This window comes from Symphalangus syndactylus, chromosome 6 (assembly GCF_028878055.3).
Source record: "Symphalangus syndactylus isolate Jambi chromosome 6, NHGRI_mSymSyn1-v2.1_pri, whole genome shotgun sequence".
In the NCBI taxonomy this organism is placed as follows: domain Eukaryota; kingdom Metazoa; phylum Chordata; class Mammalia; order Primates; family Hylobatidae; genus Symphalangus; species Symphalangus syndactylus.
The window spans coordinates 37,507,233-37,519,624 of NC_072428.2; the positions used below are offsets into that span (position 1 = coordinate 37,507,233).

At 52.4% G+C, this 12,392-nt stretch overlaps 1 protein-coding gene across 9 annotated transcripts in view; it reads left to right on the top strand.

The window, feature by feature from the left end:
* The window catches only part of PTPN5 (protein tyrosine phosphatase non-receptor type 5), a 63,480-nt gene extending 52,028 nt beyond the window's left edge, over positions 1-11,452 (top strand). For all 9 annotated transcript variants that reach the window (XM_055282187.2, XM_055282178.2, XM_055282184.2 and 6 more), the window contains 7 exons: positions 1,374-1,458; positions 5,718-5,797; positions 5,981-6,118; positions 6,651-6,761; positions 9,551-9,711; positions 9,803-9,916; positions 10,353-11,452. In XM_055282187.2, the coding sequence (XP_055138162.1) occupies positions 1,374-1,458; positions 5,718-5,797; positions 5,981-6,118; positions 6,651-6,761; positions 9,551-9,711; positions 9,803-9,916; positions 10,353-10,446 (783 nt within the window). In that variant the 3' untranslated portion in view covers positions 10,447-11,452. The remainder of the gene's footprint in view (positions 1-1,373; positions 1,459-5,717; positions 5,798-5,980; positions 6,119-6,650; positions 6,762-9,550; positions 9,712-9,802; positions 9,917-10,352) is intronic.
* The last annotated feature ends 940 nt before the right edge of the window (positions 11,453-12,392 follow it).

A 12,392-nucleotide genomic window follows, 5' to 3' on the forward strand; every position in this document is an offset into this window, starting at 1 on the left:
AGCTCCTCCTCTGAGCTCCCACTGCCGTCATCTCCCCTTCGAGAAAGAATCACATCCTCTACCTCATTTCCTGTTCGGTGGGTCACCGTTGAGGAAGGAGCGTGGCCTGAGCACCCACTCTGGGGGCAGTTTTGCATGTGTTGTATTTTTATTTTGATTTTCACGATCCTGGAAAGTGTTATGATCCTCATTTTACAAAGCCCATACTTAGTGTGTCCAAAAACAGTGAACAGTGTGAAGCTAGGTGCAGTCAAGGGCTAAGCTGGTGGACACACTGGAAGGAAATGCAGAGGCAAGAGGCATGGAGAGTCATCCTGGAGGATGTCAGAAGGAGACAGACTCCTAGGTGAACTTTTTTTTTTTTTTTTTTGAGACAGAGTTTCACTCTTGTTGCCCAGGCTGGAGTGCAGTGGTGTGATGTTGTCTCACTGCAACCTCTGCCTTCCATTTCCAAGCGATTCTCCTGCCTCAGGCTCCCTAGTAGCTGGGATTACAGGGGCCTGCCACCACATCAGCTAATTTTTGTATTTTTATTAGAGACGGGGTTTCAACATGTTGGCCAGGGTGGTCTCAAACTCCTGACTTCATGATCCGCCTGCCTCGGCCTCCCAAAGTGCTGAGATTACAGGCGTGAGCCACCGCGCCTGGGCAGAGGTGAACTTTAAAGGGTGGGAGCAACTTGGAGAGATGGGGGTGGGGGGACCAGTGCACTCAGGAGGCAGAACATCACAAGCCAGACTCAGAGGCAGGACTGAGAACAGCAGATTAACAACGGGAGAAACAGGCCTAACTGGAAGTAAAGGGAGGCCAGATTTGAGAAGCCCTCACATGCCAGGAGAGAAGTTCAGACTCAGAGCTCTGGACACAGACAGTGGTTGGGAGGTGCAGATACTCCTGGGATCTCAGAAAGAGGCTTCTCTCCTTCTGGAGAATCAGGGAAGGCTTCTCAGAGGAGGCAGGACATGAGATGAGGATGGGGTGTGTGTTACCACGGAACAAGTAGCACGAACCCAGGTCCCGACATAGGGATGCCCGCGGAGGAATGCTGCCCAGGGAGCGTGGAAGGAGGCAGCCATTGGCCGGGTCACTTTTTGTCTTTTTCTTCATTCATCAGCTATTTATTGACTGTCTATATATGCCAGGCTGGCTCTCCATAAACAATAGTCATTATGATATTTGTTACGCACTCGGCATGTGCCAGGCACTGTTCTGAATGCTTCGTGAGCACTAACTCTCTTAATAGTAAATGTTTGTTGAATGAATGCGTGCACTCAAGCCAGTCCCTGGGCTAGGAGTTGGGGGCACAGCATCCCCTGGATTCAAACATCTGTGAGGGCCCATAGCTGCTCACACCTCGTGTCCTCCTTCCACAGGAAATCCCCATGAACTTTGTGGATCCGAAAGAGTACGACATCCCTGGGCTGGTGCGGAAGAACCGGTACAAAACCATACTTCCCAGTGAGTACTCGCTGCCCCAGAGGGATGGGGGCAGGCTCAGCTTCACCTGGGGACCCCCTCACCCTAAGGAGGACCGTAAGCCCACAGCTGGGCCTCCAGCGGTGACGGGACACTCATCACTGGAGGAGGTGGGACAGAGGGCTGGGGGTTGCTGGCTGAAGGGAAGCACCACCCCGGTGAGGCCAGAGGCGAGTTCATTTCCTCACACAGCACTCTGTGGTCCTTTGCCCTGCCTGGCCACGTGTCGTGCTGGGCCCTCTAGAAACCCAGAGAGAAAGGGTGGTAATGACAGCAGCTCCTAGCCACACTGTGGTAACCGAAAGGTCACCTTTCACATCCTCTATCTTTTCCGAGTGGGCAGATTTTAAGGAAAGGAAGTTAAGGCTTAGAGAGGTTAAGTGGCTCACCCGCAGTCCCACAGCTAGGAAGTGCAGAGCTGAATTTCAGACCTGGGCCTCTGTGATTCCGGAGTCAGGCTCTCTGTCTACACTGTGTGGAGTGTGGTCGGGTTGTGAGCCCTCTAACAGGGACATCCACTCCCACAGGCAAATGAGTTGTCTCTGTCAGGAAGTGAGCTCCCTGTTACTCGGTGTATTCAAGTGAGGCGTCATGAGCAGTCCCCTAGAAGGTCTGAAAGGGGTTTTCCTCCTTTGGGAGCAGTTAGACCAGGTGACCTGATGCTCCTCTTTCAGCCCTGGGGTATCATTTTCAGATAACTTTTATCAAGCCTCGATGAGCCTGCCACCCTCGCCAAGTTCTGACCCCAGGCCCCAGGGCTAGCCTGGGCGTTGACTTGTTGAAAGTGAATCCCCGTAAACCACACCATTCAGTTTGTGGAGTAGCAAGGCTTTTAAAAAGCAGTTTTGCCATCAGCATCTCCAACAACATGTAAGATGTCATGACTTATTTTTAACTTTTAAAATATCGACTTGTAGTTGCTATGGTTACACAGTCTCTAGGTAGTTCCGGTTAAACAAAGCGCCATTTAAGGCCAGGATGCATTATTCAGGGATGCTCACCTCTTCCCCCGTCTTGCCCTCCCCGATCCCAGCCCTGCCTGGAGGGAGGGACTCGAGTATCCTAGAACCTTGGACTTTGCTGGCCACTCAGAATGGCCACTGGGGGAAGGTGGGAGCAGACCAGGATGCCATGCAGTCCCCGCTGCATTCCAAGAGGCTGGAGCTGCCTCCAACCATGCCCTGAGCCTCCAGGCCCCCAGCCCAATGAAGAATCTTGTCTGTGTCCGGCAAGAATGGACCCTGTGCCCTCAGAGACTGGGTTGGCGGGTGCAGAGGGCAGGTGAGGCTGAGCAGAGGCTGCCTCTCAGATCCAGGACATGCTGAGGTTTGTTCTCTCATTCACTGGGCACACACTTCCTCAGCTCCTGCCCCAGGGGCTGAGGATTTAGATGTAAATAGGACAGAGACTCTGTGCACAAGGAGCTTCCAGCCTAGTGGGGGAGAGAGGTCCATGCACAGTTACAGTCAGAGTGACCAGTAACCCACAGGCAGCATTGAGAACAAGATGCTGGGAGCAATTTCTGTCCCCTTCTCCGCTGTGTCCCAAGCATCAAAGCAGTGCTGCCTGGCACATGGTAGACATTCTGCACCTATTTGGATTGTTTTAATTTTTGTAGAGGTGGAGGTCTTGCTCTGTTGACCAGGCTGGTCTCGAACTTCTGGCCTCAAGCTATCCTTGCCTGCTTCGGCCTCCCAAAGTGCTGGGATTATAGGCATGAGCCACCATGCCAGGGTCTGCACCTATTTGAATGAATGAATGAATAATATCTCTCAAATCTACATCCTCTTCTCCAGCCTCACCGCCAAGTGACGTTTTTGAGGTTAGGGCTTTCATGTTGCCCAATTCCAGGGGACACCATTTACATAGACTACACTGACATAAGTGCCCCCCGGAGCCATGCCAGGCTGGACAGCCCTGTGATCCTTGACACTTCTTACTTGGATCATTGCAGTAAACCTCTAACTGGTCTTCTGGCTCCCACACTCTCCTCTCCATCTTCTACCATTGCCACCAAAATGAGGCAAAACAGAAATCTGATTGTGTCATTCTCTTCCTTAAATGCCATCATTGTTGTCACCCTTGTAATCCTCAGGTTTAAGTACAGCTTTCTTTTTTTTTTTTGTTTTTGAGACAGAGTCTCACTCTGTTGCCCAGGCTGGAGTGCAGTGGCACAGTCTCGGCGCACTGCAACCTCTGCCTCCTGGGTTCAGGCAATTTCTGGCTAATTTTTGTATTTTTAGTAGAAAGAGGGTTTGACCATGTTTGGCCAGGCTGGTCGCCAACTCCTGATCTCAAGTGATCCGCCCACCTCAGCCTCCCAAAGTGCTGGGCTTACAGGCTTGAGCCACCACTCCCGGCCTAAATCCAGCTGGTTTATAAGACCCTTTGCACCTGGTTCCTCTCCAGCCTCACTACTCACCACTCCCTACCTTGCACTGTGCATGTGAATCTGACAGAACAGCATTGCCTGCAGACGAGGAGAAGGGAGATGGCCCATACAGAGCTTCCTGCCCCTCTCTGCTGCAGGTCCCCCAAAATCCCCCTTCCCGCTTACCCTCGCTCCTGTCCATCCCTGCCACCCTCTACACCCCCTCTTCACAAGAACTGCCCCAAATCACCTGCCAAAACCGTAGACAGTGGGGTTGGGCTAAAGAGGCGAAGCTTGTGCCCTTTACCTCCCCAGCTTCTCCTACCGGGTTTAGGATCCTTCTTTTTATCCTTTAACTTGTGGAACTTGTAATAATGTCAGTAATAACAGCAACTGATACTTTGTGTTGGTCCTAGTTACTGGTATAAGGACTCTAGTTGTTAAAGTTGACTCCTTTACAAGATAAGCAAGGTCATTGTGGAATGACCATCCCCAGGTTACAGATAAGGCACAGGGAGATAAAGTAAATTGTCCATGTTGACACTGCTAGTAAGTCAGAATCAGGATTTGAACCTAGCCTCTCTGGCTTAGCAGGGTAGACTCTTAATGACTCCCCTATACTGCCTGTGAGAGCCTCCTAATGTGCACACTGGAAGTGCCTTTAGTCCAGTCCTCCCTATTATAGGAAAGAAACTGGGTCCTGGACAAGTGGGCTGATGACAAAACTAAACCAGAACCCAGGAATCTGGGGCCCCAGCCAGCTTCCCCCTTACCCCATACAACCTCAGTCTCGGCCTCTGCAGGCTGACAGAATAGTCAATGCAGGGAGGCTCTAGCTGGAACAAAACAAAACCTACTCCAGGAAGAAGAGCAGGGTGGGGGCTGGGCACAGTGGCTCATGCCTATAACCCCAGCACATTGAGAGGCCGAGGTAGGAGGATCACTTGAGCCAGGAATTGGAGACCAGCCTAGTCAACATAGCAAGACCTCATCTCTACCAAAATAAAAATAAAAAAATAAATTTAGCCAGGTGCAGTGGCACATGGCTGTAGTCCTGCTTACTCAGGAGGTTGAAGCAGGAGGATCACTTGGGCCCAGGAGTTTGAGATGGCAGCGAGCCATAATCGTGCCACTGCACTCCAGCCTGAGTGACAGAGACCCTTTTACTGTAGGATTTGACATGTGAATAAACTGAAAGGAAAAAAACCTTTTGCATATGTGGACATGAGGCTAAGACCCTACAGTCTTAATCCAGATAGAGGAGACTATCGTTTTCATGTTAATAGCCTTCCTCAACCTTCTACTGCCGAATCTTAACAGCCCTTTATATTTATAAAGCACTTTACAGTTTATACAGAGCTTTCTCATCTCTTTTCTCATTCATCTTCCCAACAGCCCAAGCAAGTAGGCATCTTTGCCTCCATTTGACAGATAGGAAAACCGAGGCTTAGAAAGGCCATGTGTTTTACAAGCCTACACAGCAAGTCAATGACAGTGTGTACTCAAGCTGGCTGTCTCTTGCTGAACAAGATCTGTACAGGAATTTCCCTAGGTAATTCCATTCTTGACTTAGCTGTCTCCTCTCCAGGAGCTAAGACGCAGTGAGTATAGGGCAACTTAAGAGGCATAGGCTAAGGATAGAGACACAGGTAGAGACCCGGGGATCCCCCTCTCTCTCCACCCTCCTCCTCATCCTGAGTCCTCACCTGCAAAATGAAGCATGAATGGGTCAGTGTTTTGCTGCTGGGCAAGGGAAGGAAGAACTGCTAAGGTCGCAGAAGAAATGTGGGTATCCTGGAATAGGCCAGAGAAGGTGGGCCCTGCACCAGAGGGCCCAGCTTCCAGCCTTACTTGTCTCCCACCACCCCAGACCCTCACAGCAGAGTGTGTCTGACCTCACCAGACCCTGACGACCCTCTGAGTTCCTACATCAATGCCAACTACATCCGGGTACGTATTCCCACCTTGACAGCCTCTTGCTGAAGGGGAGGCCTGAGTCGATGGGATCCATCCTCCAGCCTTGTCCCTACACCAGTCTGGCTCCTGCCAGCTCCTGGGAAGAGCCTGAGTATGGGGATGGGGTCCTGGGAGCACTGCCTCTGACCCTGACAGCCTGGACTTGGCTGGCCGCAGGGCTATGGTGGGGAGGAGAAGGTGTACATCGCCACTCAGGGACCCATCGTCAGCACGGTCGCCGACTTCTGGCGCATGGTGTGGCAGGAGCACACGCCCATCATTGTCATGATCACCAACATCGAGGAGATGAATGAGGTAGGGACCCCCGTCCCCATTCTGAGTGTCTGCTACATCGCGCCCTACACTAAGTGTCTTGTTCTCAAATTAATCTTTATGACAATCTCACGAGGTCGGCGGTGTTCACTCCGCTGCCAAGATGAGGAGATGCGAGGCTTGGTGAGGTTAAGTCATTTGCCCCGGGCCTCCCAGGTAGAGGCATGCCTGGAGGTGGCCTCTCCACTTCCGGTGCCCGTGACCTTAAACACAGCACTCTGCTGCCTCCCAGCCTGCCAGGACAGATGTTGGCTACTCCTGTACCCGTAAGGGCCCATTTAACTGAATCTCCATAAAAGTCCTTCAGATGGGTAGCACTTCTGTTTTCCTGAGGAAGAAACTGAGTCTCAGGAAAGGGAAGTAGCTTATAGAGTTTGCAGCTGAGATTTGAACCCGACACTCTGTAGCGGCAACCCTGTTGCCCTTGTGTGTCTCTCCGCTGGCCCTGAAGAGTGTTGTGGAGAGTGTGGGAAGGGAACAGGATTGTATGGCAGCCTGATCTGGGCCCCTGCAGAAATGCACCGAGTATTGGCCGGAGGAGCAGGTGGTGTACGACGGTGTTGAGATCACTGTGCAGAAAGTCATTCACACGGAGGATTACCGGCTGCGACTCATCTCCCTCAAGGTGAGGCCTGGGGCAGGGCTGGGTGAAGCTGAGGATGAGTGTAGGGGCTTAACTGGGGACTCCACAGAGAACAGGTCCCCAAAGTCCGCTGTAACTGACATAAAAGCCAGTGTCACTCCCAGATTTTCTGATAATTACGGATGAGTGAGAGGTGAATGGACTTGGGGGCCAGAGGTAGAATCAAACCCCTTGCATTTCCCAGTCCTCAGTTACATTTCATGCTGTTGGGCTCTGTCTGTCTATCTACTCTGTCATTCATAATGCATACGAGCTATGCTTCAAATGTACCCAAGGCCAGGACTGTCTGGATGAGGGGACTCCAGCAGCCTCCAGCACTGTGCTTATAATTGAGGGTTCATCATGACTTTGAGATCCTCCCTAGAAACATCTCTTCACCTGGGATCCTGGGCTTCTGGCCTGTAGTGCCCAATCTGTCCACAAGAGGGCAGGCACTCTTTGCTGCTTTGGGGTTGTACAGGGAGGCTGTGGTTACAGAAAACAGCAAGAAAAAGGAAGACACACAAAATATGAGCAATACAAAACAGCCCAGAAGAGTGGGGGAAGGTATCCTCCCACCCTGAAGTTGTGCTTCTTCCAAGATCAGCATAATAGAGGAGAGTGTTCCTTTGAAATCGGGATTAGTGGATTCTGTTTGTGAGAAATAAGACCCATGTTTAGGGAAGGCTGTAATAACCCCAAAGGCTGGAAGAGGTGAACTAGGCATCAGGAAGCTGATGCCCTATCCAGGAGCAGCCAAGGAAGTTCATTGATACTGACAGCCACAGGGGTTACTGAGCACAAGACCAGAGACTTGGCCCTCTGAGCTGCTCCCTCTCCCACTGGATAGGGGCTAGGTAGGGTGTCAGGAGCATCTCAGCCCCCAAGAGCAGTGTCCCCACAAGCAGCTCTAAGATCCAGGTCTTGTTGGGGGGCATGAAGGGCCAGGAAGTGAAGAGCAGAGGTAGTGGTTGCTGTCACAGCCAGGTAACCCGGGACTTGAGAAAATGGCTTCCTGAGTAGAAATTCCCCAGAAAGACAGGCTGAGATGAGGCAGGGCTGCTCACCTTCTCAATGCCATGGAGATGATGAGGGAAGAACCAGGGCATCTTGGAGTTTGATGGAATTTACTTTTGTCTATAAGACATTACAAGCACCTGGCCTGAGCTTGGTTCTGGGTTGGGTACTATGAACACAGAGCTTCCCAAAGCTTGGACTTTTTTCTTGAGAAGCATGTATAAGATGGTAAGTACTAAGCTAGAGATAGGTATATAGAATATAGGATATGTATATTATATGATGTTATAGTGGATGAATATAGGATATGTATATCATATGTATGTATATATGTATGTATATATGATATACATATCCTATATATACCTATATATAAAATATATAAATAAATAATATATAAAATGTAATATATATATAATACAAATATATATATAGGTGTGTATATATATATATATATATATGTATAAAAGGACACTCTGCCAGCTAATGTGCTCAGGGAGGGCTTCCTGTAAGTGGTGGTGCTGAATGGGGTCTTGAAGGATAAGTAAGAGTTGACCAGGGGCAAACAAGTCAGGAGAACATTCCCAGCGAGAAAAAAATAAAAGTAAGGACATGGAAGATGGAACACTTGTGTGCGTGTGTGTGTGTGCATGTGTTTGTGTGTGCTGCTGAGATTTTTAACTACAAACCTTTTGGAGTGTGGGAGCATTGAGTACAAGTATGCAGGGGCAGGAGGTGTGTCTGGAAGGGCAGGCCCGGTAGCAGTTGTCTTCCTAGCCAGGCGAAGGACTGAGGAGAGTGGGTCTTATTCTGAGAGCAGTGAGAGACATTGAAGGATGTTGTGGTCTGCTCAGGCTGCTCTAACAAAATACCATAGACCAGGTAGCTTGTAAGCAACAGGTTTATTTTTCACAGTTCTGGAGGCTGGGAAGTCCAAGATCAAGGCACCATGACCCTGGTGAGGACCCGCTTCCAGGGTCATGTCCTCACATCGCAGAAGGAGTGAAAGCTCCTTTTGTAAGAGCACTGATCCCATTTGTGAGGGCTCCGTTCTCATGACTTAATCACCTCACAAAGGCCCTCCCTTCAAATACCACCATGTTGGGATTTGGTTTCAACATGTAAACTTAAGGGGACACACACATTCAGTCCAAAGCCATGGGTTTTCAGCAGGAGAGCAGCATGTCCAGATGTGTGTTGTACACAGACTATTTGGACTCTGTGGATCTGAGACAGTTGGGGATGAGGCAGAAATCTCCTACACTCGAGCAATGATAAAGGTCAAGGTGGCAGTGAAGCGGGGAGTGTGAAGAGGTGGCAAAACTTGCAGCACTAATTGCAGCACTAAGATAGAGGCGAGTCACGCAGATGCAGGTGCAGGTGAGGCACAGCAAGAGGCGAAGAAGAGTCCCGGGGCTGGGTTATGTGACAAAGGGATGACTGGGGGACCATTTGTTAAGATAAGGAACCCTGGAGATACTAATAAATCGGAGAAGGGGCTTTTGGCCCCTCTTGGATGATCCTGAAGTTGTTGGGGCAGGACCAAAGACAAGATCCATGCCAACGCTGCCGACCAACCCCCAAAACCGAGCTGGCTTTGGGTCTGTGTCTGTCTGATGCCACTGGGCAATGTGGCCTAGATGGAAGGGTGAAGGGGTCCCACTCTCTGTGTGCTTCCTGTGTTCTTCCTCCTCCCATCCCATCTCTATCTCTGGGTGGTTTGTGAGCTGAAAGAGTTCACACGTACCTGGGGTGGGCCTCTGTCTCCTCGACAGAGTGGGACTGAGGAGCGAGGCCTGAAGCATTACTGGTTCACATCCTGGCCCGACCAGAAGACCCCAGACCGGGCCCCCCCACTCCTGCACCTGGTGCGGGAGGTGGAGGAGGCAGCCCAGCAGGAGGGGCCCCACTGTGCCCCCATCATCGTCCACTGCAGGTGGGTCCTCCCAGCCAGCCACTGGAGCGGGGCAGCCCCCTACCCGCTGGGCTGCCCTGCCCCTCATCCCACCGGTCCCCTCGGCCCTCAGTGCAGGGATTGGGAGGACCGGCTGCTTCATTGCCACCAGCATCTGCTGCCAGCAGCTGCGGCACGAGGGTGTGGTGGACATCCTGAAGACCACGTGCCAGCTCCGTCAGGACAGGTCAGCCCACGGGCGGGGGTGGGGACAGTCAGGGGAGCTAGAGCCCCGAGGGGGTAGAGGGAGAGACCCACATGTGCATGGGGCAGGGCGGGGGAGGGGGCGAGGGGCAGATGGAAAACACTGGCATGGACTGATGGGCAGACAAGGAGTAGCGAGGACAGTTGGGTAGGGGGCAGGATCCAGACAGTGGGGGGGCGGATGAAGAGGGAAGAAAAGCAGAGCTGGTGGACAAAAGGACAGAGGCTGAAAGCGGTAGGACATGTCATCTGTGTCCCTGATAGGAAGGGGCAGAGGGTAATGGTTGGCAAGGGTTGGTCTCTCCAAGATGCGCAGGGACAAGGCCTGGCAAGTGATTGCTACTCCATGGCTTTTGAGGCACCCTCCCACAGCCCATCCCTCCACGACCCTGCCCCCACTGTGCATCTCTGCCGGGCAGGGGCGGCATGATCCAGACATGCGAGCAGTACCAGTTTGTGCACCACGTCATGAGCCTCTACGAAAAGCAGCTGTCCCACCGGTCCCCAGAATGACTGCGCTTCTCCTACAAGGTTCTCTGGGCACTGCCCAGCCTGAGTCTCGGCCCTCAGCCAGGGCCCCGCCTCGGGTCCTAGGCCTGCTCCCCGCTTCCTCCCCTTCAGTCAGCTCCCTCTGTCCTCTGTCAGCCTGGCCTGGCCCCTACCCTCCAGCATTGCTCTTCCTACTGTACATATTGGGGAGTGGGGGGCAGGGTCGGGGAGGGACATGCCAGGCCAGGCCTGGGGCCCCAGGGCCTGACCCACACCACGCAGATCCCGGGCCCCAGTTTTTAACGATGGTTCCATCAATACCTGATCCAGAATGTTTCCGTGCTACACTCTGTGTCCTGCTGCAGTGTGTTCTGTCTGTCCATCCATCTCTGCTCTCTGTACCGGACACTGTGTCTCCTCGGCCAGGAAGGGGTAATGAGCTCCAGCCCCTTAAGCAACCGGACTTGTCTGCCTCGGCCTCACCCGTACTTCTCCCAAAAGGCAGATGACCGGGAGTTAGGCATGGGGAGCTCCGGAGGGTTACCAGAGAGCTTTCAGCTGAGGGAGAGTTCTCTAGGTTGGAGTGGGCGTCACAGCCAGGGTGGCCTCTGGGTGTCAGATGTCCTCAGGAGGGTGCCCAGCCTGTGAGGCACTGGCAAGGTAGGGGGCAGATGGGGCATGGAGAACCCAGAGGATCTAGACCCTGTTGGGGAGGGGAGGGGAGCTCAAGGTTTGGGTGGGGACTCAGCCCCAGATCTGTGTGAGGCATTTTTCTGTGTCACTGTGGGAAAGCCTTCCCAGAAGTCTCACTGCGTGTCGCTCTGCGTGTGTTCCCATGTCCGTGTGTGTTGAGAGCCCATCACGAGGGCATGCATGACTCTTTGGCAACATGTGTTATCTTGGAGCCACGTGTTTTTATTGCTGACTTTAAATATTTATCCCACGGCAGACAGAGACATTTGGTGTCTTTTTATAATTCGCTCGTGGTCATTGAATAGAGCAATAAACGGAGCATTTTGAGCAAAACTAACCTCCTAGGTCTGTGTGATTTGCCTCTCCCCTCCACTGCCTTCCTTCCTGTACCTGGGATCTGGGTCTTTGTGCCCCTCCCCAGCATGAGCACACAGAGAGCTTGGCCCTTCTGCTCACTGGAGCCCCTTGTGGAGACTGGGAGTATGGAGTGAGTCCAAATTTGTAAAGCCAAACTGGGAACGTTCTGCAGGATTCTCACACAGCCTCAGCCCTGGCCCTGACAGATGCTCTGGGCCATGGGGAGCCTCAAGGACAGGTGTGGAAGGCTTCCAAGGAAGGCACAGTGGCTGACAGATCACCATTTCCAACAGATGTGCCAGAGAAGCCAAGGCTAGGGCAAGGAGACATTCAGGTCACACCCAGGCCCCTCCCTGTTGGCCAAACACTTATCCCATGTTAGCTCCACAGATCCCAACAGCAGCTGCAGCCCAGTAATTTCCCTTGTAAGGCCTGGGCTCAGAGTAGCTCCTCCCAAGGGGCCCAGGGAATCTGCATGTGGGCTGAGATCCTGAGCCATCCTGGACACTCCTGCTCTATTCTTGTCCCCTGGCCCCCTGGGATGAAGCAAAAGTAGCCATGATGCCACTGCTGGCAGATGGGGGTCACCCCAGGGCAGAAGGAAGGGTCCAGGGCAAGAGTGCTGACCAACAAGTCCTTACAAGATGCCAGAACCTTGGGTGGAATCCAGGGTCCAGGCATGCGGGGTGTGCTACAGATGATGAGAAAATAAGAGGGTGGGCTGGACACGGTGGCTCATGCTTGTAATCCCAACACTTTGGGAGGCCAAGCGGGGCAGATCATGAGGTCAGGAGTTCGAGACCAGCCTGACCAACATGGTGAAACCCCATCTCTACTAAAAATACAAAAATTAGCCGGGTGTGGTGGTGCACGCCTGTAATCCCAGATACTCAGGAGGCTGAGGCAGGAGAATCGATTGA